At 48.1% G+C, this 27,297-nt stretch overlaps 1 protein-coding gene across 10 annotated transcripts in view; it reads right to left on the bottom strand.

Moving 5' to 3' along the window:
- EBF1 (EBF transcription factor 1) overlaps positions 1-25,917 on the bottom strand; it is a 263,422-nt gene extending 237,505 nt beyond the window's left edge. For 8 of the 10 annotated variants that reach the window (NM_001397656.1, NM_204752.3, NM_001397657.1 and 5 more), the window contains exons 1-6: positions 24,991-25,917; positions 23,589-23,745; positions 23,260-23,323; positions 22,923-22,978; positions 14,032-14,105; positions 7,666-7,734 (exon numbers count right to left, since the gene is read on the bottom strand). In NM_001397656.1, the coding sequence (NP_001384585.1) occupies positions 7,666-7,734; positions 14,032-14,105; positions 22,923-22,978; positions 23,260-23,323; positions 23,589-23,745; positions 24,991-25,124 (554 nt within the window). In that variant the 5' untranslated portion in view covers positions 25,125-25,917. Of the gene's footprint in view, positions 1-7,665; positions 7,735-14,031; positions 14,106-22,922; positions 22,979-23,259; positions 23,324-23,588; positions 23,746-24,000; positions 24,131-24,990 lie in introns of those variants that run through there. The other 2 variants (XM_015293740.4, XM_015293741.4) reach the window with 1 other exon arrangement.
- Positions 25,918-27,297: the final 1,380 nt, after the last annotated feature.

Below are 27,297 nucleotides of genomic sequence, written 5' to 3'. Positions count from 1 at the left end.
ATGCCACTTTGGACATCACTGCGTCGGCACAAAGCTGGACTAAACCCAGTCAGGCTCCTGCTGGGGGCTGCCCTCACCCCACACAGTAAAACCAGGTCCCAAAATACTCCAGCACACAGTCAGCCTCCCCACCGCTCCCCTGAGCCATCCCACAGCCACACGGAGCACCGGGCAGCTCCTACAGGAGCTCCAAGCACCAAGCCCAGCCTGCTGCCAAGCCCAGCTTCTTGTCAGATTAAGGGAATTGGATTTTGTTAGAGAGAATGCTGTGAGTCTGGAAAAAAAAAAAAATCTTTCTTCTTCTCTTGGACAAAAGCTTGTAATTGGAGAAATGGGCCTTTTTAAAGTTATCTTCATCTGCCTACACCTTTAGAGGCAGCAAGAAACCAAAGACAAAACAACACTGTTCATAGCAGTTCAATGGCTGCACTGAAAGGCTCTATATCTGGGTCACCTTACTACTGTCCGGTATGTAATTTCAGTGACTTGTAATAAAGCCTTGTAATAACTATTTTCATACAGATCACATATTAACAGCACCAGAAAACTTGTTTTCACGTTCCTTATTTCCAAACGCTATTTTTAAAAAGTGGGCAGAAAATTATTCGTTCTGCTTTAAAAACCTCCAAAATACTGTCCTCAGCAAAATAAAGTCAACACTCATTTGATACAGTAATATATTCTGATCACAAACTACCTATGCAAAGTCACTAATGGGACACACTGGGAACTTTGTATGGTTTTTCTGTACTTTTCCAGAACTGTTACAAAAAAAAAAAACAGCACGATGCTACAGGGAAAGAGAGAATTCATCCCAGTATTTACCATTACTGCTACAGGGACTGGCTGCTCTCTGAGGACAGCATTAATCCATTTCTAGAAAGTTATCTGAGTCACGATTTACACAGCAACCTGTGATTATTTCTTCCTCTCTTTCAGCTTTATTAGTTAGCTGACGTATTAAATTATTTACTTCCAGCAGCAGAAGTGAATTTGAATTTGGTGTAGTTATTTTGGTAGATGTGGCCAATTACTTGTAAGAATACATTTCAGTGGCTAGAGATGCAAAAACATCTGACTGCTCGCAGGAAAAAAGCTACTGATGCACCTAAACTTTGGGGGAACAGAGCCTGGGTTTGGTTCTCACCCAATAAACACCGCAACAGATGTCAGATACATACTTCACATTCAGAGCAATTTAAGCTAATCTGCATTAAAACTGAGGATGATCTTTGCAAATACTTTCTCTTATTGCTTTTATTCAGTTAGTCATGTGTGAGTCTCCGCTGAAGCAGCAAATACAGAAATAAATCAGGCGTTGAGATGGGACAGCAAATTTATGCACACCTGAAACACTGTGTACCCGCATATGAGAAAAAAAAACCATATTTCCTCTCCAGAAAAGATCCCCGCTCTGAAAGGGTCAGAAAAGCTGACCCTGAGCTGCATGGCATGGGATGGGGCTGCAAGTCCAAAACATCCCACAGGCGTTTGGGTCACTTCTCTGGACTGTGGGGTGAGAACTAAAGGTGAGAATCATACGCCAAAAGCAACTGAATGGTCTGACCGTCAGCTTCCCTGAGCCTCAGAAATTCAGTGCAAGCCTAAGTATTTTAGTTGCCCACAGAAAAATCTCAAATTGAATATTTAAGCTGCATCGTAAGAGCTACTTCAGACACGGGCTCATCTACCTGCCTGGAGACGGCGCCATGCAATAGAAGCCTCTGCCGTGATATTAAACAGTAATAATCAGGCAGAAGATCGCTGTGAAATAAAGCCCAGAACGCTGACTGCAGATTCAAAAGGCATCACAGAGAGAAGCAAGCGACTATTAGAATAGTGTGAAATGTTTGCAGTGAAACTCAAAACCACATAAAACTTGCCTGCTTTGGGGTTTTATAACAAACTGAAAACTCGGAACAGGTTTTCTGAGAAATTCACAAACCTCCCGAAGTGGAGCTGAGAACAAATTAAGGTTTTGCATAATAGATTTCAAATTATATAAAAGTTCTAATGCTTGGAGTGGGGAGGAGAAATCAAGCAAACAATAAGAGGGAGCTGTTTTGACCCTGACCAAATTCACTTAACCCCAAGAGCAAAATAAATGAATTTTGGAGCAGCAGAGATATGTGCCAACCCACACAGACTGAAAGCAAGAGATTTTTGCAAACACCCTTGTAAAGTTATCCCTAGCTCTGCTGTTTCCCTCTCTAGGAAGAGGACAGACACCATATGCATTAGGAGCCCTTGTAGAAGGGTGAGCACTTCGTTCTGATTCCCTGCGTGAGAAGCATCTACAGATCAGTCTCCCATTTATCTCACGGAGGCTCAAAGTGCCTTTAGCTGCCTAAGTCATGTGGTTAATGTTTAGGGTAATGCTTTTCAGATGCATCAATCACAACCAAATCCTAGAGGATGTTTGTTGGCGGCCCTCCCCTCTCAGCAATGCATGGCCTCACAAGATCCAGGAGCTGAGGGAAATGCTGGAGGCCAACTTCTGCCCATCCTATCACCCTACATAGGGACCTGAGGGGTTCACCAGCACAGATAGAGGACAAAGGCGGGATGTGACCCCAAGATTCCTGCAGCCTCATTCCCAAGGGGGGGAGCAGGACAGCAGCACCTGCCCCACAGAGAGTCAGGTCAACTGGGCATGGAAAGCTGCTGCACAACACGCCGACCACCACACATCCACCCAACAAACGTCTTTGTGTGGAGGATGTAGTGAGGGCAACGCAGCCCAGCACATCACTTTTCCTCTCGCCTCCTGTTTAGGATGAAAAGATGGTCAGGCCTGTAAAATGCAATCCACTGCATGATGGCTTGTAAAGCGGTAAAATGGAGACACTGAAACTTATTCACGCCTCTTTTCATGCCGTTGCACAGTGAAATCCTGCTCACAAACATTAAATGTTTCAGGTTGGGATCTGAAAGATCTCAAAACCATCTGCAGGAAAGCTGGCTCCCTCAGCAGCCACAGCACACAGAAGTGCTGGGGAGTGCAGGCAGCGCAGCTGAGCATCCTTATGGCAGGTGTTGAATCGCACAGGTCTTTCAAATGCTTGCAGCAGGCCATGCATTAAAACGCACCTGATAATCTTGCAAAAGTATCACAGCCTCCAGCCCAGAAGTTCCCGCCTGTGCTTCGCTGACAATAGTTCTGATATCACTGCAAATGCATCAGCCACTCCTCTGAAGCCAGAGGGAGACTTATTCCTCAGATACAGCACCTGGACTGTCATGTGAAGAGCATCAGTGCCTTGCTAGAGCAGGCCCGGAGCCCCTCACCCTGCCATTGTGGGGCACACAGCCCCCTGGGCAGCACAAAGCCCTGGGGAGGCTCATAGCACCCTAGAGTTCATGGCACCCTACAGCTCCTCATACGGAGCGGAGGGCAGCACTGAGCTCTGCTCTCTGTGGCAGCAACAGGGCTGGAGGGAACGGTGTGGAACTGTGTGAGGGGAGGGGCAGGTGGGGGTGAGGGAAAGGTTCTGCACCAGAGGGCATTGGGCATGGAACTGCACAGGGCAGTGGGCATGGCCCTGAGCTGCTCAAGATGAATGAGCATTTAGACAATGCTCTCAGACACAGGGTTTGGGTTTGGGAAAGTTCTGTGTGGAGACGGGGTTTGGACTCGGTAGCTCTTTTGGGTCCCTTCCAACTCGGGATATCCTGTAGTTCCACATGCTGACATGAGGGCATCTGTCCAAGGGAAAGACAGTTGTGAGGTTCCTGAAGTAGGTCTCATCCATACCAATAAACATCAGCAAAGCTCATTTCAAGTCACCAGCTAAAGTCTATTCACGTACATTAGGAAAAAGCAGAATGTGGGATGAGCAACAGTTGCCACATGGGCATTTGCAGCACCTCGTCCCTGCATCCCCTTGTCCCTACACAAGGACTGTGGGCAGAGCACGATCCTCAATGCTGAGACTTTTCTGCCACTATATGTGGGGCTGCAGTGCTTATTTCTATTTTATCAGTCAATAGGACTCTTGTCTACTGGATCCAGCCATAAAAGGTAAGGAATCCCCCGCAAGCATGGGTAACACCACTAAATACTGGTCCCCATAGTGGTAAATTGGGTTTAAAAGTTCGGAGCAGAACAGAGAGAGAAGAGCCTCTTTCCTGAACCAAGAAATAATATAAAGCCCCACTTTCTCCCCTATGTGACTTTTGTCATTATCATCTTTTCTGATTCTTACAAAGCAAACCTAATTAGGAAGCTCTCTCATTAGTCTTCCAGAAAAATTAGCACAGCTTATGCTAATTACTTCTGTAAAATTTAATAAACTCGTTGAAATGGGAATAGTCTAATGAGGTTTTATTTATTGAACTAAGATAACTGTAAGGAAAAAGGTTAGGACACTGGGATATCCAGAGTGGTAATAAAACTACAATTTATTCAATTTCTTCACAGGAATTTTATTGCAAACCTTTTAAATTCAAATACAAGTTACTATTTGAATGCTAAATCAATCTAGAATTTAATTTAATAACAGGAAGTGCTCTGTGTTTTCTTTAAGTCTGATTACAATACAGCCCTGCTACTGTACTTGTAGAAGGAATTGTGCATTTGTACTGTGACAATAATATCCCTTTTAAAATGAGTTCCTGTTCATCAGAGCTTCATCTGAACACATGTAACCGGATTAGTGATAAAATATACAGGCTATGCTAAGATGATTCAGAAACACACAGGTTTCCAAGAAACTTCCTTGAAATGACTGCTCTATAAGCAGAAGAGATTTATTTTGTTCTCCAGAGAAAACTGAGATCCCTCTACAAGTATGAATTTCTTTGGGTCCCTTTCACTGCTATATCCGCTGATACTATAATAGGGCCAACTATAAAGCAGTTTTACAAAGGATAAAGTCATATCCTGTTTCAAACGCAACGATGGATTATTATTTTTTAAATCCCGCATTTTGATTAAATAAAAATGTGTGATTTACTTTTCATATACATCGAGGATTTGAGAAAGAACACAACACATGTAACTTTGAAGTTGACAAAGGGCCTCTTTGCCAAGTTAGCTAAACCACCACAAAGACTGAGCCCTCTCTATCCCGAGTTTCTCCAGCCTCATCAAAGAGAATTAATCAATCCGAAACAGTATTCCAGCATGGAAGAAGAGGATAGCATTTCCATGTAAGTACATATGTCAAAAATCCCATAGATGGATTCTACGTTAAATTCTATGTTAGGTCAAAGGCTGTGGATTGGTAGGATTCGATGCGAGAGTTAGATTAAATCCATAGGCAAGGCTTTATCAGACTGTAAGGCATGTGGGAGTGCTTTAGCCCAAATGGCAAATGAGTTCTGTAAGCTCACAGGCAAATAAAAATAGCTAAATATGGCTTAGCATATCGATTGACATAATAGTTTAAAATTGTGTGCATGCAGAAGTGACAATAGAGTACAACTAAACACATGTGCTGACTCGTGCAGGCGCTTTAGTGCTTAGCGGACTCGTTTTAAGGTAAAAAGGCCCCACATAGCTCGTTTCATCCTTTCCAAACCAAAAGGGGGAAAAAAATGAATAGGATAAATGTCACAAGAAGCATCGCTAAAGCCACTAACTGTATAAAGCACGTACTTATTTGGCCTAAATTGTTTGAACTAGCCCCGGCCAAGAAAAGGTTTTAAGTACCCTACTGGGACAGATGCAAAGCGGCGACAATAGAAGCCACACTAATGCAATCCAGGTAACACAATCCTGTTTCAAAAACACAGGGAGGGCTAATTACAGTACTGCTGAGTCAAATTTCTTATACCATTGCAACCCACAGGAACAGGTCAAAATCAAATGTTATTCAAACCACAGTCATATCAACCTTCTGTATCAAAGTCACAATTTAAAACCAAGTGAAGAACTTAAAAGCTTAACCCATTCACAAGCCAAATGCGTTGTAGTACGGGGGGGGGAGGCAAGGTTTGGATGATGAGCTTTGAATCACATTCAACTTGTGTTTTAAATACAGTCTTCAGAATTGGTATCTTTTGCATAAACGTATGTAAATAGTGATAAATGGATCACCGTTACGAAGTTAAATCTGTGTTTTCAAGGAAGAGTCTCCCTCATTTTCTAAGAAGCATGTAGCAGACAGCATCTCTGGCTTTCATAATTTAAAGTGATTTGCAACTAGCAGTTTTGCATACTAGATAGTTAAACAAAATATTTCCGTAAACCTGCCATTAGCATCTTAACATCTCACTTTCCAGTACAATGAAAAATTCATGTGAATTTTGTAGCTTTCATGTCGCTCGAAATGCCGCTCTAACACCATGTTTATAGTGTTCAACTCGGCAGCATGCTTATAAAACACATCTCTATACAGATTTCACCGCGTTTTCCTCCCCCCTTTCCCAGTACTACTTAATGCTCACGGAAGATGGAAATACGCCTAGTTAAAATAGGTAGATATATCTTCTGAGACTTAAACATTCTCAGGATTACTGATTACAGCTAATCAAAACACCCGCCATAAGCTTCCAATATATGCACTTTCTTAACAAATTCAAGCAAGAACCATAAATCTGACAATCTGCAGAAGCACAGCGCCTGGCCAGGCTCTGCTGTCCCCATCCCTTCCGCATGGCGCTCCACACACAAAACGCCTTCACCTTTTCTTTTATAACAAACACCCACACTGGCACAGAAGGTACTTTGAACCTAATACAGCAAACATGAGCTCAGACAATAATGCTAGGAGAAGCACGCCGCTCTACACTCGCTCCCATATGCACAGACAGCTTCCCTTCAGGGTCCCTGCATGCACAGATTAGTGCAGTGGTATTGCTTTCCCTGGCTGATGACAGACAGATTCAGTACTTCATGGCCATTTAACTCTCATAGAGTAATGCTGCATAATAACCTGGTTATTACACGTGGCTTTGTACAAGGAATTTTGACTATTAAAATGTAAAAATGACTATTTGGTACCATTTTGCATAATTTGCAAGCACAGAAACTATCCACGGCTCAGAGCAACTAAAATAGATGCATTGTACTACAGTGATTTACTCGCTGATGTCAGATTAGCAATATGGATCTGTTTAAAAGCACAATAATTAAGACAGGCAAAAATGAATTAATCAACTGACAATACAGTCAAAATAGTATTCCAACCAAAGAAAATAACAGGGGAAAAAACCCTTAGTTTGCAGATCTATTTTTTTAACTGTTTTTATGCATAAATAAAAACCTTAAAATGTAGATGGATTGCATCCAACAGAACTACTGTAGCTAAAAGTGATAATGATTCAAACATTTTTCAAATAAAAGTTAAATATTTATAAGCACCCAACCACATTTCATAAATCACAAACTATTATTATTTTATTCCTGAAGCTTCCCTGGCACAGCATGTGAATTGAGCCACAGAAAGTCAGGAAGAAAAATCTCCTCTTTATGCACATGAATCAGTCTGCAAGCACGGGAGCCCTCCACCGAGCAGGTCGCTCCGTTAGCCTCCATATGGCCCTGCCACGGCGATCGCGGTTGCAAAGCACAACTAATTTGGTATCAAAAACAAAATTTCATCCGCATCTACTCCTAATTCTTCCCCATTAGCAAGACAGGGCAGGTGTTTCATTATAATGAGGAGTGGGGGGGGGAAGAAAAAAACAAAGAAAATCGAAGGAAACAATAGCAGTCCTTACCTGTCAATTATCACTGGATCTGATGGAGTCTCATTTCTGTTGCCACAGCTTTTCTTGTCACAACAGCGGCTGCAGAGCAAAAGTGAAAGGATTTAGTGCGACCATTACACTGTAAAATCATCATTACGAACACGGCGGGTTCAAATTGCCGGCTAGAGTTACCGCGCCATCCCTGCCTGCAAATCAGTCAAATACAGTGGGTCACATATGGGTTAATTACTATGTTTAACTTCTTGCACAGCTGGTTAGCAATGGAAAATATAAAAAGAGAGGGGTTTTGCCCCCTTCGCAAATAATAATTCAAGGATCATCCGAAACGGGGAGACCTGCCTATTTGTGGTCTCTTTTCCAGAGGATTTAGTAGTTGTCCCGTTTGTGTGTGCACACAGAACAAGGCAGTTTTTTCTTCCTTGAACACAGCTTTTAACGTTTGCTTGGTGCTTCCATTACGTGGCTGCACAGTACTCCTGCTTTTACAGAGCTGAAGCCTACCCCCGACATCCAGAAGCGCAATGATTCTCTCTCTAAGAAATATTATTGTTAAGAGGGGAGCTAAAATGCAACCACCACTGGCTTTTTATAGGGGACCGTGCCTGTTCCCCCTGTTTTTCTGAGCACACCGATGACTGCTTATGGTAGTGGAGCACCATGGATCGGGTACGAAGCTGGAGCACGTAGCACCAGCTCCATCTGCCAAAGCCCTGTTCCATCGCTTGTGGCAAGGTTTTAAGCTAAGGGAGCATGTTGTTTGCACAGAGATGTTGAGTTGTTTAGAATGAGCCCTTGTCAGAAAGGGGTATGGCAACTGGAGCTTGGCTCATGCAGGAACCCACTGGGTGAAGCCCAGGAAACTCCCACGGGGCCGCAGAAGGCTTGGGGACAGGAGCAGGGACCCACAGCACGGGGACCCCCATGGGGTTGCACCAATTAAGAGGGCATGGGGCCACTCTCCTGGCTCTCCCTGGCCAGATCCAGCCACACCTTGCTGTTACCAAACTTATTGGTGAACCTCAGCCACAGCTTTGCAGAGCACCATGCTCACTCCAAGCTGTATCCCGGGACCCCACTGCTCACCCTCCCATGCCAATAGACTATTTTCCTTTCCCTGGAAGGTGGAAGAACATGGGAGCAGTAAGAAGCCCTCAGAAGTGCCATGCTATATAAATAGCCCTGTTGGGAGCATGACAAAGGTTCTCTTGTGCTGCTGAACAATAGAGTGAATAATATACAGTTACCCACCAAGATTAGCAATAAAGCAACTAACCACACTAAAGATAACAAAAAAAAAAAAGGGGGGTGGGGGGAACCTTTTACAAAAACAGCCTGTTTAAACATGGTCTCAAAAAAAAATAATAATACATTTTTATTTTCAAAGAGAGGAAAATACATAATTCTTTTCACCACAGAAAGCTTCAAGGCAACTATTCAGGACCGAAACTTCTCTCAGTTAACACATGTGCGGTATCTTCATTTCGGTGGAAGTTACATTGTTTAGGACTGCCAAAAAAAACTGCTTAATTTTACAGCACAATACCACAATTGATCCATGAAAATAAATGCGAGAGCCTTGGCACCCAGAAAGCATTAAAATTTAGGAAGGAATAAAATATGCTGTAGGTAAATAGTCATGTGGACGTTCAGGGGGCTTTTTTGCCTATAAAAGGACTTGTCATTGGAGTGCAGCGAGAATGTGTGGGGTGAGAAAATTTACCCACAAACAAGGCAATAAAAACTGCTAATCATTTTTAAATGATTAAAATGTAATTAGAAACAGAGTTGGCACAAGTTAAGACAATGCAGTTCTTGTGACTGAAGCGAATCAGGGCTAGTCCTGACATTCTCCCAGCAGACTGCAGGGACAGAAATTGCCACACTCACTCAGGCGAGCAAAGGTTCCCAGGCTCCCCACTGTACTGGGTGGACTCCAGCATCCCCAGCACCTTCCGGGGCGCTCCCAGGTTCAGGAGTGCTCCAGCCCCAAGCAGGAGAGGTGCACGCCAGCTGCCAGGGACAGTCCAATATGCATAGCATGGCCTTGGGGCTGCTCATGGGGTGGCCCTCTTGCATGGCTCAGGTGTCCCAAGAGGATGCCCCAACAGACCAGAGCCATAGCAAGAAATCAAACTTTCATTTGCCTTTTTCTTTTTATTTTTTTTTTATTCTTAATTTTTTTTTCCTCCCTCACAAGCAGAATTTGAGGCCTCAGCCACTCTCATTTTTCTATGCAGACAATCATGGCATCACACCAACCCTGAGTTTCAGATCACTCCTCATGGTACAAGAAGCATTCAACTTGCTTCGAAAGCTTTGGCTTTTAGCATCTACTGAACACATGGAAAAAAAAAAAAATAAATAAGTGCCTAAACATTCAGTGCCTTTCCCTGAAGGAATTCAAGAACTCCCAGGAGTTTCTCTGAGTCACTGAGAAGCCCACAGCTCCCTGCGTGCTTGGGAGGTGAAGGGATTGATGCCAAGTGCCAGCTCCTGGCTGGCCCTGTGTGGTGTCCCCCCCGGGCAGGACAGGGAGCCAGAGTTCAGGCACAGTGTCTTTAGGGATCAGATTGTCTGATTTAAAGCAGTTTGAGAGAGGGAAAAATAGAAATAAGATAAGGGGGGGGGGGGGGGGGGGGGAATCTGCAAAAGATGTCTTGGCTCAGGGATTGCTTGGTTTGTTTTTAAAGCAAATAGCCCTCAATAGCAACGCAGGCCCTTGCCGTGCTGCACCAACATGGGTTTTCCCCATTCCTGCCTCCACCTCCCTCACACCATCCCCATCACGCCTCTTTGCACACCTCCATCCCCTGGCCACCACCGCTCCCTGCTTTTGTCGCAGCCTTTGTCCTCACCCTTCTCCACACTGGAGCATCTCTGTCCCCACCATGGGCACATCCATGGCCTCACCCCACCATCCTGCACCCCAAAGCCCTCTCTCTCCCTAACCCAGCGCAGCAGCCAGGAGCATCACAGGCCAGAGGAGCCCTGCTTTGTGTATCCACGCACTCAGGCTTTCTGCGGGGACAATGAACAATGAGAAATTACGGGGTGATGGCACACAGCCAGCACAAACACGACTTTCTGATCACTTACTGCCAGGCTCGAACAAGTCGTTGGTGAGCCCGCATGGGACAGACCACAGCAGCTCCTGGTGAGGTGGGCTGCAGCTCCCACCCCAGCCAGGCATAAAGGTGCAAGGGCTCCTCGGCAAAGCAGCTGTAAGACTTTATGTCGCAAAGACAAAAACCATATTTTACTCCAACCTCATTCTCAGAAATCGCTGAACCATTTGAGCTGAAACTTTCCAAAGAAAGTCAGCCTCGGGCTGACACCCTGCAAAGGACATTTCAGCCAGAACAGTTTAAGTCTGGCAAAGCTGTAAGCCACTGAAGGTTTCATAATGGAAATTGTTGAGGCAATATTAACTATAGATGTCCCTCCCCACTCTGCCTACAATGCCAATAAATTCCACTGAGGCTGTGAATTCTCCCCAGCTATTAACATTTTCACCAACAGCATGAATTTTATATTTGACAAAACACAATGAACCTCTTCGAAATAAACAAACAGCCACCTGAAGCCAACCTCAGAGCTGCATCCCTACCGCAGCCAGGACTCTCCCGTACATTTGAATTCTTTGTCTTCTCCTTGCTGTGGTTGGAGTATCCTATAAATACCCAGCTTTGTCACATAAATGCAAAGTTTTATTGTGCAGTTAGCCTTGATAGAAAGCACTGCTGAAAGTTGTTTAGAAATTAAACATCTAAAACAAGCTATTTTAAAATACAGAGCCCTCACTATTTCATGTCTGAAATGAAGAAATTTCATCTTAGGGAGAGCAAGCTGTCTTTCACACCATATGGCTAATGGTAGTGCATAGCAATTAGCTGGACTGATTAATGGGGAACAGACTCTAATTTTATGCTTATAATTGAGGCTGCATTTGCACCCCTGGTGCAAATTCAGCACATCCCAACTTCCACTTACAACAGGCAAGAAATCAAGAGAAACAAAATGGTGTGGAGAGAGATTTTTTTCCCCCCTTTCTAGACCCCTAAAGAGCATCAGATTTGCAATTTAAAAGAGTGTTAGCAGCACAATAGATGACAGATTTGTGCAATAGGGTCAAGCGGCCTGGTAAACAAACAGCAACCTCTTACAAACCTATAGGCAGAAGAGGAAATGGGAAATATCTAATATGAGCTGTAAGATATTTGAATGCATCTCCCCCACCCCGGCAGTAACACCGTTCCTACACCACAGTCGGATTTTTTTGCTGCCCCTACACCTTATGTTTAGGAACACAAAGCCAGGGCTGGCAGCAAACAAATCTGAGGAGAGGAACAGAGCTCCTGATGGAGCGAATTTTAAGAATGATAAAAGCATGAAGTGCTTCAGTAAAGGGAAAAGCTGCTTCAAATGACATAGCATAGCCTTACACATCCCCAGGATGGAAATAATTTTACCTCGGTTAAATGATATTGATAAGGCTGTACATCTTTAACACAGATCTGGTTAAAACTCAGCCTTCTATCTGAAGTTTTCAATTTACTTATTAATCTTCATGTTTCTGAAGTATTTACAAGAAAATTAATGGATTAGAGAGGGAATTTTTAGGGTTGCACAAGAGCTTGGTGAATGTCCCAGAGCTGGCTGGGGGCATCGCATGGCATGGATCTGGAACAAGGGCTCACTGCAGAGAGTGATGCTGCAGGCTGAGTGTGTGCTCAGCCCATCCTGAAGTCTGGATGCTCACCTTGATATCGAGACTATTTGCACCTCCAAACCTTGCAGTCTAAGAACCAACAGGGCACACTATGTGAGGCTACCAGCACATTCAGGCCCTGACGCTGCAGGCACTTCAGCATGCGCTTAATTTTACTCACTGTTCCACTGGGCTGCTTCCACAAGAAAAGCAAAGCATGCACTTCAGTCTTATCAGGTCAGGGGCCTCCTTTAATATTTCCACGAATTGTTCCTGGCTAGGTATCTAGTGCGAAAGTGGTGCTAATTGGGCCAATGAGTTTTAGTGCAATTACAGGTTGTCAGTGTGGCTGGGCTTCCATTGGGAAAGGGAGGACTGGTCAGGAGTCCTCAGCAAAGCCATGCCACAGCTCCCAGCAGCAGCACCTTGGGACCTCTCAGGGAGCAGAGGCTGGAATGGGTTACATCTCTGGTTTCCCAAAGCCAAACCTGCTGAACAAAGTAGCCTAGAAAAAATAGGATATGGAAACTAAAGTCCCTCAAATCCTGCAAGCTGTGTGGGGTTCCACCCAGGCCAGCAATGCACGGAGAGTGGCATCACAGGGCTCTGCCCTCGAGCTGGGTTTTATCAGACAGCAGCCGTTGGGAAGCACAAAGCACACAGATTCCAAAGAATAAAGGGAAAAAACATCAACCAGCAGAGAAGTTTCCATCTGAATACTTTGTCTAAGACTCTCCCCCACCAGGAAACCCTCATCCAAGTTTATTCTCTTAGAAGTGGGTACCAGCTTTTCCCCTCAAGTTACTCCTTTTTAGTAAATGTGTTTTGTAAAAGTTACAATGCATGCAATGGCATTTTTACAGTCTTAAAACAACTGATTGTAACAATGAGCTTATGCAAGAACGCCTCGTTTTCCACCAGGGAATTATTTTCTGCCATCGAACAACATGTAACAAATGAGTTTTTCAGACATGCAAAAACACCCACTAACTTTAATGAGACTGCAAGGTCAAGCTCTCCTGGGTGCCGGAGGGCTGTGGGAGAAGATGCTGTGAGGGAGCAGAGCAAGCTTCACCTACCGCTGCCAGCAGACAGGGGAAGGAAGGAGCTGAAGAAGAATTCGTCTCACTGTCCCAGATTTAAGTGCCAGCCCCAGGCAGGCACCTCTGGGGGAGCAGAGGATGGGGAGGGCCAGATCTGTGTGGTTGGAGAACGCCAACAAACAGCGGGCAGTGAGGCGGCAGAGCACGACCTGGTAGGCCCAGGCAGGCGGGAAAGGCCGCAGCCGCCTGTTAGGCCAGAAACACCAGAACAACCATTTTGTCATCTTGCTGGGAGAGCAAACTTCATCATTTGCTTGGGAATTGGGGGCAGAGAAAGACTGCAATTATATAATTAACTATTAATTTTGGTGAGCCCGCTTTTGTAGGCTACGGGGTCTAAATGCAACCCAGCAGCGCAGTTAAGGAAAACTCTTTATCAACTGAAAACTGCTGTGGCGACGGAGACCTTGCTGCTAATTACATACACCGGACTGTGCTATTCTGGGATTGGTTAATGCAAGAAAGATAAATTTAAGTCCTAAAATAGCCACAGGTTCAACCTAGATTTTGAGAGACAGATCCATCTTCTCATCACTAATTAGGGGGAAGCAGGGTATCTCTTACCTGCACATTATTTCGTGCGTGAGCAGAACTCGGCACATTTCGGGGTTCTTGTCTTGGCCTTCATATACTATCGCCTAGAAAGAAAACACATTTTTAGCCATGCATCACGTTGAGTTGGGAGAAAAGCAAAAACAGCATTGGGGCCGCCGAGTGCACGGGGCCAGCAGCGGCTGAACCTGCCTGAGGTCTGTGTTTGGGAACAACTGAGCTGGGAACTGCCGAATTCCCTCCTCTCTGCTGCACATCCCTCAAGCTGTGTGTAGGATGGGTTTTTTTAGTAGTCAAGACAACCACAATTTTCTTTTCAATTCAGAATAAAATATAAACCTAATAGCATTAAAAGAAAGGAAGGGGAAAAAAAAAAGAAACAACAGCAAGGCTTGGCATACTTTGGGCTCTATTCATTAAAAAAAAAAAAAAAAAAAAAAAAGAAAGAGAGAGAGAGAGAGAAAGAGAGACAGAGCAAGAGCTCATGCATTTTTAATTCCGAAAGCTGCACACTGCGCAACCCGGGCATTTTGCTGGTAGCTCCTGGAAGTGCTTGGGCCTGATCCTGTGCCTCGCCATGCCGAGCAGCTCCGGAGTTACAAGGATATAAATAAGCGAGAGGCAGGCCCTGTGAGAGGGCACCAAAACAAATAAGGATGGATAACCAGCCTGGGAAACTGACTCTCAGACAGCATGGGGAGAATCCTTCGAGTTAAAGCTGTGGAAGGACAGCATATGTGCCCGGCGAGAAGGGCTGATTTCTGCAGCCCTCCCAGCAACAGGACGCAGAGCAACGGTGAGGGATGAGCCTTACTCACATCCCAGGTTACTGTTCATACCAAGGAGCTCCCATTGGAATGGGATGGAGTTTTGCTTTGTGCCCACCCACGCAGCCCTGGTTTCTCTCTGCTGGCTCACCCCACAAAATGCAGACAGCTGGGCACCTAACCTGGGCCGTCCCCGGCAGCAAAGCAAGACAGAAAAGAAACTGCCTTTACAGCAGCAAATTCTGAGAGCACGGAGGTTCCTAACTCTTTCCGACTCTCAGCCTGGAGCTGGGATCTGTGGCAGAGCCTGGTGGGGGGGACGAGGCTGCAGGGAGCAACAGCTCTGCCCCGTGCTGCAGTGGGACCCCAACAGCCTCCCAGACACAGGCACAGGAAGAGGAAACTGGGAAACAAACCCTGCAGATAAAATTACATCTGATATGGGTGTCTGTAAAGCTAATAGTAAATTAGTAACTAAAAAGATATTTTTCTAATTGTATTATATAGAGGAAATACATTTTACAGAGTGGGACAATTTTAACATAGAAGCGTGGAAAATACTAATGAGAAAAAATAAAAGTATATTGATATATGATGAAGGGGAACCATGTGCTGCTTCTGCAGTCCTTGCAAATATAATCTGCTAAAGGTAAGAGGTGCTGCACCTACAGCAGAGGCATGGCTCTTGGGACATGCAAATCTGCAGAAGCATGAGCTGATTTTTAACACCATTTTAATAGTAAGACACAATATGAATTTCATGCATTATAAAATTCTTTAGTAATTCCACAAATAACATCAGGAACATCCCTGTTATATTTGCTAGTTATAACTGTTTCACTTCATTTTAACTACGATTATTCCCCCCAAACCCAAGAGCACCGCTTCCCTGCCCCATGTCCCAGCAGAAAGGGACACACTATGAACCCAGCACTCCCACGAAAGGGACGCAGCAGTCGGTGTCAGGGACGCACGAAGCCCTCACAGCACCACCAACAGCAAGGGCCAGGCTGCATCACACCAGGAGGTGCTCTCCCATCCACACCCGAGAGCTACTGCTGGGAAGGTGTCTGCACCAACAGACATCGGGATGTGTGACTATTCCAGAAATTCCTCATTTCTGTGCATTAAATGTTAAGGTGGGATGAAGCCTCTAGCCCAAACTGGGGAACCAAAGGACCACAGCTGATGGGGTCAGCAGGGATATCACAAAGACTCCAGAAAACCCAGCATCCAGATCCACTCAACTAGGACAGAGGAAGCTCAGCACCCTTGTTGGACCTAATCAACAAATAATCAAAGTACATTCTGCTCCAGATTCCCATTCACCATGGCACAGCACAACATGGCATCCAAGAGAGGACTGCAGAACTCGACCCATTCTTCTTAGGCTTTCACACCCGAAAACAAAATTACCCAGTCTAGGTTGCCACTGAAGTAAAGGGAGCATTAGGAATGACCGAGCAGAACACAAATCCTACTTTCTTTTTCCCCCTCCTCTCTCCTTTCCTCTTCTCTTCCTGCTGCTATGCTTACTTAACCTCCAGGTACCCGCTTAAATAACTCAACTAAATAGCAATAATGAACGGGCAGAGTCAACACTGTGGTACATAATCACCTTGTCTGTTGTGTTTAACATCAGTGATCCCTTCTTTGCGTGCATGACATTCTTCTGCCTTCGTCTGCGTTAAGGATTTGCTTTTCACTTTGTTTGCATTTGACTACTAATATTGCACCCATGCACACTGTGGTTTCTCACCGTTAAGTGCGGGTCCTTCTGTATATCCTATTCCTCCAGGAATTTCTAGGAAATTTGAGGAAGCAAAAGGAACTGCCGAGCTCATTTCTCACCCCCAACTCCTATTCCTATTGCCCAGTGTATTTGTGCAAACGAGTGTGCAAAGCACCAACTGTTCACCTCCATGAGCATTCGCCTGGGAGCATTATAGATCCTCTACCATCTTTCAGACAGCACTGATCTAAAACACCAATTTTACAATTAGTTGCAAAAAGGAAACAGGAACTGCTAAAGTTTCACATCTTTATGGCGACCAGAAGCATATTTACAGGAAGGGTCTGCAATGTTACCGTTGTGAAAAATAGTTAAGATTGGAAAAAATACTCTTTTTCACAAAACTATCCAAACATTTCCATGAATTAAAGCCGGGGCTTCGGCACACAGCAACAGCGTTAGGAGCCCACATCGCCCGAACACCGCCACTATTTTGTCAAATAGGGATCACATTAATGAGAGATAAAGTGAAAGTTACAGCGGATAAACTTAGACCACAGCAGGGCTAAAAATAAGCCTGCAAACACACATCGGAGTTGCACAACAAAACATTAGCAAAGGAAATGAAAATTATAGACGTTGTTTTTCTTTTTTATTTACTCCTGTAGCTTTGACTTCAGTGCATCTCATCTTTCAAAACAGGTCTTCTCCTCCCGAAGATCTGAAACGTTTCCCCACAAAACTCAGCTTACGTTTGTAAATCATTTCTCGTGGAAGTGCCCTTGCAGTCAAAAGTCCCAATGAGTAACGGCTGCTCGTGCACAGACCCATCCCAAAATCAGGCCCTGAAAAGCTGATGTAAACTACGGTGCTCCCTTTCGTCTATTTACATAAAGCCGCATAAGAAGTTAAATCAAACGCAATTCACCACTTGCCAGCACATACAAATGAGTGCACTGAGCACATCCCGCTCGTTCCTAGCCTACAAGTGCATCCAGCAATTCAGAAAACTTTTCAGTGAGAGTTCACGAAAAAAAAAAGATAAAGTAAAAGGGAGGGGAGCAATATAAAACCAAGGCTACCGTTCTGATTTAGGCCACTTTTTCACGAGGGAACGATGGAAGAATAAAGCAGTAAAAGAGTTGACGGAGAAGGTGGAAAAAGATCCACGCAGATTTTGTCCTCAGCTCTTCCTGACTAAACCCAGACTGACGCTGGTACAGCTGAGGGCTGAACAGCCGCACAGCGCCAGGCAGGCAGCGCTGCTCTGAGCGGGGTGAGAAAGTCCTGAAGGACTGAGATCACGGCCATGCTACTCCTCGGTGGTGCCACAGCCCTGATTTTTAAGAGCCAGAGAATGAGAGAAATCAGCAGCGTGCGTCTAAACCCACTCGCTTTCAAATCCCTCCTCTGTTTCCCAACGCGAACTCTATCTTTTATTGAAATAGAGGAGAAAGCTCATTAGAACGAGGCTCTTTTCAAAACAACAGAACCCAAATGATCCGCAGTGACGTATACACACATACACACACAGAAAAAATAAAATCCTGGCCCCACCGAATTCAATAGGAGTTCTGCAATTGACTTCAGATGGGGCAGCACAGATTAGCTCCTATCCGCTATATGGCCATGCGGAAAGCGCTGTGAATTCAGCGCATTACATCTATTTGGCTCCCAGTGCTTAACCCCTAATTACCCGAGTGCTCCCTCCTCACCCAGGCAGGATTTCTGCTCACCCGCCACAGACAGCAGCGCAGCGCTGGGTCCCCAGGAGAGGACGTTCAGCTCTCGCCGTGTCTCAGTGCACAATTCAGTGGCATCTCATTATTTTATCCCCCCGCCTTTGATACGCAGCCCGCTTATTGACGTATTCGCACAAATTAAATAAATTTATCTCTCCTAATATGTTCATTTTTAATGGTTTTCAAACATTCACATGGAAACAGCTCTAGCGTAAATATCCCAGAACAAATGGCTGTATATTATACAGGAGGGAGCAGTTGGGCTGCCAGACTGGGAATGCACCAGGCCATCTGGCTCAGGCAGTCTCTCCAAAATCCTCAGCTTTGTTTTCACCCTCAGACTCCAAACAACACATTTTCCACTGTGATGAGTTTACATTTTCCCAAACACAGGTCCTGATCATGCATGCAAATTCCAAACTTCTCCGCTCCTCGCCGTACAAGAAAATTAAAATCACCTGCACTTCTGACATCTCACCAAAGGAACAAGAAAGCTGCTAAAATCTGGCGCAGTGTAAACTTTCCCCATCACAGGGGTTAGGTTTTGTTTTATGTTTGTGTGAAATATCTCAGAGTCTGCGGAGGCTCCTCCGAACTTATTGATAACAATTTGTTTCCCATGCACATCGCTGCCAGCGAAGGGCTGCGCGCTGTGCCGTGTGCTGTGTGCAGAGCACGGCTCCTCAACCCTCTGCGCACAGCAGAGAGCATCACAGGCATCAACACAGAACCCGCTTGCATCCAGAGTTACAGCTCCGAGGAAAGGCAAAGCACAACCAGAGCTCAAGTCAGAAGGAAGGATTTTCCACCCACGAACAGACGACAGCTATCTTGCAAAACTTATGCTTTCTAAGATGCCTGAGCCGTAGTACCCTCCGATATATCTTATGAATGAGAACGGCTGAAGGAAAAATGCTTGGGTAAGAAGTATTCCAGATTTATTTCCTCCATCTTTCCTCATCGTGAAATATCTCAACTTTATGAAAACGCGGCTGACAAAGCCTCTCCTCTCTAAATACATTAAAATCCCCAGACTTGCCTAAAAACTCCGGCTTTATTTCAGCAGACATATTTCAGATTTTGCAGGCAATTTCATAACACAGCATCGTAGTGCCAGACCGGCTGCACCGGGAGCTGCTGCTCTACGCAAAGCAACAGCTATAAAGTTTGGGATCCTACGGGGTTTTGAGCGCATTAGGAATGTGATCCCGACATAAAATGAGGTGCCAAGATAACATGAAAGAAAATGTAATTAAGACAGCATTGACACTGGAAAGAACTTCCCCACAGCATTAACGATTTGGGTGCAGCGTTTACGATTTTAACATGACGGGGATGCGCTTTAGGGCTGCAGCGAGACCCCTCACCATCCCACTCTGCGCTCCTCCGGTGCCACCACCAAAGGCCGTGCACAGCACAGTGTTCAGCACATTCTGAGCCCGGCCCAGCCTGAGCTTCCCGTTCCAGAGTCCCCCAAGGACCACCACAAGAGCTCGTGCTTGGAGGGAGCGCACACAGCCGAGACCTGCACCCTGCGTCTGCCCTGGGACGGAGTCGGTGACATCTGTGCTTCCTTTGGCCTCACCACCATCACCCAGCACTGCTCCCACAGTGCATCGCCACCCACAGACACTGAACACAGCACACACAGACAGCCCCTGTCACCCCACAGCACAGCTCCTGGGCTGGGCCCTTAGCTGGACCGTACGAACAGCAACAAAGCCTTACTAGCCCTGATCAAGAACTCCGTAGGAGCAGGAATACCTACAATTACACACAGCAACCAGTGCAGCCCTGCCTGGTTTTGTGGTGTATGCTGCTAATGGGATGTTTTGGTTAAATTTAAGAGTAGCGACCCGATGTAGAGAAATCCAGGTCTGATTTGCAGAATGGCTTTTATTTTATCTTACCTAACCTAATAACCAACGGCTGTGTAAAACCTTGCAATTCATAATCGTGAGACAAAGAGAATAGATTTAAATCTGATTTGGCCGTATCTTAAAATATATATCTTTTTAACATTAAGATCATTTCCCATACAACCTGGGGAACCGAACTCATTCAAGCTTTGCTTCGGTGGGATTTTTAATTTGCCATCAGAAACCTCAGAGTCGTCGTAATTTCAGTCTGGGAATTCACAATTACTGAGTGTGTGAATGTGTGCGTGTGAGCAGGGGAAGCTCCGCGCCAGCGGAAACGTGTGTGCTCCTGCAACAGTTTCATTTAAAAGTAATCATTTCATTATCCAATTTGTTCTGAGCGTCATGCATTAAAATACTACACCTTCAAGTAGGCTGACAATATATATTTAACTTTCATTAAAAATTAAAGAATTTTCAGACAGTCTTTGCAATATTTAATTACAGTTTGATGATTTGAAAGTTACTTGAGAATCTTCTATATAATTCACTGTCGTAAAATATAAATGATACATTCAACATTTGGGTGAGCTCTGTCATGTGTTGTACTTCACTGCCTAATAAGCATTCAGCGACTGAAGCAATCACAACTCTGACATGATTTCACTTAGGAAGGAAGGAAGAGAGGAAGAAAGGAAGGGAAAGAAAAAAAAGAAAGAAAAAAAAGAAAGAAAGAAAAAAATGGGAAAAAAAGGAAAAAAAGAAAAAAGGAAGGAAAAAAATAAAAGAAAAAAAGAAGCCGGGGGGGATTTTAGATCCTGGCCCCTGAAAACATACAGATGAGCACTGCCACAGCTTTGACATGCCAATGCCTTATTTCTCATAAGCAATTACAGTCACACCTAAAGAACTTAATGAAACTCATACCCAAGCAAACATGGCTGTTTGAAACATCCCTTCTCTCTCTGCTTCCTTATCCCAGTTCGGAGCTTTTGTTCTCAAACCTTCCCTTCTCAGCTCCACTGCATTTTCCCCCAAATCTGCCATTTCTCCTAACTTTGTTTCTGTACGGCTTCCTGAAATCACAAAGATTTTTTTTTTCCATGTGAACGTGCTTTAAAGCTACATGGTATGTTTTACAAATAAACTGTATCTCGGGGTTTCTTTTCCCTTTCTTTCCAAGACCCTCTGATGACTCGATAATAATGAGAGACCAAGAGGTCAAACAGTGCCTTAGGATGAACTCTTCATATGCAAGATGCCTTTGTTAAGAAAATTATTTTGAATCCATTGCTCTACACGAGTTCAGGGATCCGTTTTCAACAGGATTATGAACAGAGGCTTTCACGTTTCCGTACCGATAGGAAAGCTATTTAAAGATAATATTTATTGATGGGCGCTCTCCTACGCTCTGCACTGAAACACGTTAAGTTCTGAAAGGACTAAAGAGAGTTCACGTAGCAGGGAGATTTTGTTACTTATGACACAAACTAACCCATCTGTGCCCGAAAATCAAGGAACGGCAGCAAACACTTCCCAAGGTTTGTTATGAGTAGGGGTATGTTGCTGTTATTTTAATTCCTACAGGGCTCTGTTTAGAAGCGTATGGTTTAACAGAGTTCAGATGCACAGGGGACTGTCGAGTAGAATTCTTCTAAGTTCTCTTTTTTTTTTTTCCTCTCTCTATTGAAAGGCGGTCTTCAATAGCAGGAAAAGATGTTTAGGGACCATCAAAGAGAGTTTTCTAAAACAAACTCAGCCCTTGGAGCTTTATGTTTTGCTGTAGAAAAAGAAACCCAAGCAGAAGCCAAGAGTTGTTTTCCCCTGAAGACAACCGGGTTTGAGCATACAGGGTTTGAGCTTTTTCTATCGGTGCAGGAAAAAAAAAAACCAACAAGAACCAGAATGGTTTTCTTTTCTTAAATTAAATAAGTTTTAAGAAATATTTTTACAAGTAAAACAGATTCGGGGAAAATAAAACATCTAAAGGAAAGAAGGGCTAAAAAACGTGCCCACCATTTAGAAGAAATGTATTACGAGACCAAAAGCTTCTGACAGGAGCAGAAGAGAAACTGGAGGAACAATTTCTAAAGCAGAGAATCGATTTGTTCAGAAGATCCCTTCGCACAAACCCACTTTGCACACAGAGAACTATTTTTTGCAGGTACGCACGCACGTTACTGCTCTGTTTGGAAAGCTAAAGAGCAAGCCCACAATTAGGGTTAATCCATTTACAAGCTCTGCTGCCCTACAGCCCTCCCCGGAGCCGAGCACGGCGCTCGCCGCTCCCAGTGCAGCATTTCGGGGGGCTTTTCCTATCCGCCATGCAAATTCGCCACGATTTACTCTCGCTCCTCCTCAAAACCAACGACCCGGCGGCCGCGCAAATAAAGAAAGGACAAATAGAAGCCTCAGCGCCTGCCCGGCGGCTGCGCTCGCAGCGTTTGGTGGGCCGGAGGGGGGGCGGGAGGTTAAATCCTACAATTAAGCGGCTCAATAGCCCCCGGGTCGGACTGACTGGAAGTCGCCAGGATTTTTCCGGAGCGCTCCGGCCCGCCTCCCGGGGGCTCCTCGCAGCCCCGACGCCGGGGTCGGACCCCGCAGCGCGGCCCTACGGCTCCCCCGGGTGCGGAACGCGGTCGTCCCCTTCCCCCCCCCCCCGGCCCGGGGGAGCCGCTCACGCTGCGAACCGGAGCCGGGTTTCACCGCCCGGCCGCGCCCCGACGGCCGCTCCCCCTTCCTCCCCCCCCCAACACACACACACACACACCCCTTTTCCTCGGCCGCTTCCCGCAGCACCCACCTGCTTGGTCATGGAGTCGATGAGGCGAACGTAGAAATCCTGTTCCGTCCTGATCCCTGAAAAGAGGCAGAGCAGTGAGGAGCGGCGGGGCCGGTGGCCAAGTACCGGGGTTCGCCCGAGGGCTCGGACCCGACGGGGCTCTGTCGGCCGGAGCTGCCCGTCCCAACCGGGCTGTGCCCGGGCACCGAGCGCGGGGATGCGCGGAGCGGAGGGGATGGGAGCAGCGGTTCCCCGGGCCCCAGGGGGTTTTCCAGCCGAGGAGCGGCCGGAGGGCAGCCGGTGGTGGTGGTGGCGGCGGGGGGCGGTGGGGCTGACAACGGGGGCTCTCAGCCCTTACCATTGCTGTAGAGCAGCTGCAGGCGGTAGTGGATCCCGTTGTTGGTCTTTTCGCTGTTAGCTTCCTGAATTCAAAGACGCGGGGAGGCGGGAAGGAAAGAAAAAAAATAAATGTAAGGTATGGAGCTTCTCCATCACTCGGCCGGACGAGGCGGCTCGCAGCCCCCAGGCAAAAGGGGGAGACCAGACGAACCCCCCCCCCCCCCCCCCATCCCTGGCAAAGCGCCCGGAGACGGAGGGGGCTCCCGGTGTCGCGGCTCCAGGGGAACGGAGCGGGGAGGGCCCGAGAGCAGAGTTCGGGCCCCCGCGGGGCACCGCGCTGATACTCACCTTCTCCTTCTCCACGAAGCCCACGAAGGCGGTGCGCTCGATCTCCACGGGCTGCCCCTGCCGGTCATACAGAGCCAGGACGAAGTGGAAAAAGTTGGACTTCCTCAGGTTGGAAGGAGGCTGCTTCTCGAAGTGAGCCCGGGCCAGACCCACTCCGCTGGGACCACAAAGACGCGGGTTAGCGGCAGCCCAGACGGTGCGGCCTCCCGCCCTCCGGGCTGTGTCCCTGTCCCGCACCGGGGCCACGCGGGACCCCTTTGGGCTCCCCGGGCACTCTCCCCGAGCCGCCCCGCGGCTCTTCCCTTTGGGCCGGGGAAAAGGCGCTGCCTCTCCCCGCGGAGAGCCGGGACCCGACCCCACCGTGGCCCGCAGCACCCCGCAGCCCCCCCCAGGACCTCGAAGCGGCACCCACCGGCCCTCTCCAAGGGCAGCGCCCTCCCGCAGGCGGCCCTGCATGGCGGGCAGCGCTCAGCCCCGCCGGCGCGCTGCCCCGCGGAGCACCATGCTCTGCCACTTCTCAAAGTCGGCTCGAAGCTGTCACCGGAGCGCCCCGCGCGCGCCTTATCTTTCAGTTTCAGTCCTGCGAGCCCCTTCCTCCCCTCGGAGGAGCGCCGGGTAAACACCGCGAGGGCAGCCCGGGAGACAACGGGAAATATTTCAGGGTTGTCCCTGAAGAACTTTCCCTTCCTTAGAGAGCTCCGAATGGAGGGGAGAGTCGGGGAGGGGGGGGGGGGATGATGGGTGCGGGGAGAGGTGGGAGACACCGGGAGATGTCAACACGGAACTCGTGAGCCGCTGCCGGCTGCAGGGCTCGGGATGCGGAGCCGGCAGCTGATTTCTTTTTCCCCGGGGAAGAGGATGGGGAGAAGGAGGAATGAGAGAGAAAGCGGAGCCTCGTGCAGCCCCACCACCTCCACCTCCCAGGTGAAGGGATTTCTTTGGGGGAAATCTAAGATAAGCGGCAGTGGTTTTACAGGGAGGCTTCGAATTAAATTTCTCCTCCGGAAAGCTCTGCGCAGTCCCCGCTTATCGGGGCGGGAGGAGAGGAGCTGCTGATCCTGGCGGAGATAAGGCAGAGAAGTAAAGAAATATATTTTGGAGAACGCGTGCACAACTCGCAGCTTATCGGAGGAGGGAAGCGCCGATGGGAGATCTTAAGGCTAAAGCAGCACCAACATAGTTTTGAAAACTCCTTCCTCCGCGCGAACACGAGACTAAGCCCAATCTGTTCCCACCTAGCAGAGCTCGCCGCTTCCTTTATTGTTCCTACGGTGATTTTTTTAATCAAAACTCCTTCCTACGGGACGAGGGGGGATCAATATTTAACTGGCGACGGCTACGCGAAACTCACTGCTGGCAGCAGAGCTCCGGGGCGGCTTTGGGGCGGTGCGGAGCTGCCTACCTCTGCGCGGCCGTGCTGGCGTCCAGGACGCCCGCTCCCTGCATCCACGTCCGCACCGCGTTCATCCCCGCGCCGAGGGGCTCCTCCTTCATGCTGCTCCCGCTCCGCTGGATGCTTTCCTGGATCCCAAACATGAATCAGAAACAACAGCGCAAAATCTTCCTTCTTTACGCAAAAAAAAATAAAAATAAAAATAAAAAAATAAAAAATAAAAAAAAATAGTGATGAAATCGCTGTTAAACGTTCTTTTTATATATATATAGAGAGAGAGACGTGTGTGTGTTTTCTTTTCTCTCTCTCTCGCTGGAATCAAAGCAAGGCAGAGAAAGCAAACACAGGCACGGACATTAAAAACATAAAAAGAAAAGAATTAAAAAGAAAATCCAGAGGCGATGGGAGCGCGGCTGGGCGCTGCGTGTGCAGTTTGTTTGGGTGCGCGGAGGGGCTGCGGGGCGCCGGGGGCTGCCGGCAGCGCTCGCAGAAGCCGGAGGAGAACTCGGAGTCCCTTTTGTATGAAGACACCCCTCGGATGGCAGCAGGCGAGAGGAAAAAAAAAAAAAAAAAAAAATCTCGGATGGCAGTTTAAGAAACAATAGGACGAACGGGAGCTGCGGCGGGCTCCGCTACATCAAGTGTCATTTTCCAGTGACAAGAGAGGCAAGTTTCCCCCCCCTCTTTTTTCCCCTCTCTCTTTTCTTTCTTTTCTCCCTCTTTCTTTTCTTCTCTCCCAGCCGAAGCGCTCTCTCCTCCCTCTTTCAGCCGAGCAGGAAGCGAGTTGCCGGAGCCGGGCGCACGCCGGGAAGGGAGCGGGAAGGACGGACGGACCGAGGGAGACCCCGGGGCTCCCGGTGCCCGCGCCCCCTCCCTCTCCCGCAGCGCCGGGCGGACTCGCCGTCTCTCCCTATGGGAGCCACTTTGACTGTCCCCGCCGCCGAACACGAGCCCCGCAGCCCCGGCGGGCGGGGGGCGGGGCCGCGGAAGCCACGCCCCCCTCATTTGCATCGCGTCACCTCTTCCCCCCGCCTCCCTCCGCCGCCCCTCCGCCAATAGCGGCCCGCGCGGCGCGGCAGCGGGGGCGAGGCCACGCCCCCTCATTAGCATGCCCCGCCCGGGAGCTCCGGCCGGCCCGGGGGAAAGTTGCCCCGAGCCCCCCCGGGCTTCATTGATCCCATCGCGATCGCGCCTTTGTTCATCAAGGCGGGGCCGCCCGCCGGGTCCCGCCGGGATCGCCTCGGCCGCCCGCCGGGGGCCCAAAGCGGAGGGACCCTCCCGGCGGCCAGCCGTGCCCGCTGCCCCGCAGCCGCTTCCCCACCGGACCCCGGACGGGCGGAGCGGCTCAGCCCGGGACCGCCGCAAACCCCAAACCCCCCCCGCGTCCCGTCCCGCCCCGTCCCGGACAGCGCTGCGGTGCTGCGCGGGAGAAGCGCACCGTTTCCGACCAGGACGGCGAGCGGAGAAACTCCGCCGTTGGCTTCAACCCCCCCCGGGGGAAATAATACAAACAATAACACTCGCAGTCCCTGCCCTCTTTGGGGAAGCGCTGGGACGGCCGCTCCGTACCCGCCCCGACCCCCCCCCCCCCGCAGCCCTTTCAGTGCGGCCGCCCCCCGGGGGCCGTTACCGCACCGGGCAGTGCCCGCGGGCGATGCCGCCCCAACCGCAGCCCGTGCGGTGCTGGCACGCGGCACAACCCGCACGCGGAGCAGCCCGGCCGGCTTCCCACCTTGTCCAGGGCGATGCCGGACCGCGGAACGGGCCGGGTTGGCTCTGAATTAATTGTGGCTTCGCCTGCCGCCCCCGTACCCACTCCGAGCTCCCGCTGCTGCTGCCTGGGAGCGGAGCGGGCTGCCCAACCCGTCCGGGCTGCACCCGGTGCCATCCAGAGCACAGCCAAGGGCCTCAGAGTAGACCTAGAGAACAGAGCCTGGCTACAAATACCCTTACACAGCTCCACAGGCAGCCCCAGGCGCTCTGAGAACTCCATAGGAGCCTCTTCCAGCCACCTGTATACATCTCTGTACGGGCAATGGCCGCTAAACCTCAGTTACAGCACCCAGCCCAGCAGTGGGCACACAGCCCCTGCCAGCACGCTGCCGGCACCAACATCCGCACCTGAGCCTCTGCTGTAGGGAAGTCCACACGCAACTCATCCCCATCTCCACTGCGCTGTGTTCTCATGCATGAGCTGCTGCAGAAAGCAAGTTTCCGCCTTCCCTGCAGATGATATTTGAATTTTCATATAATCCTACTGTGTCACATCTCAGGGACACGTGGAGGAACACAGCCACAGAGCCACGCATGAATATT

The sequence above is a fragment of the Gallus gallus genome, chromosome 13 (genome assembly GCF_016699485.2).
Source record: "Gallus gallus isolate bGalGal1 chromosome 13, bGalGal1.mat.broiler.GRCg7b, whole genome shotgun sequence".
NCBI lineage: Eukaryota > Metazoa > Chordata > Aves > Galliformes > Phasianidae > Gallus > Gallus gallus.
Note: the sequence above shows the minus strand (reverse complement) of the source record. Positions and strands in the feature narration are given on the sequence as shown.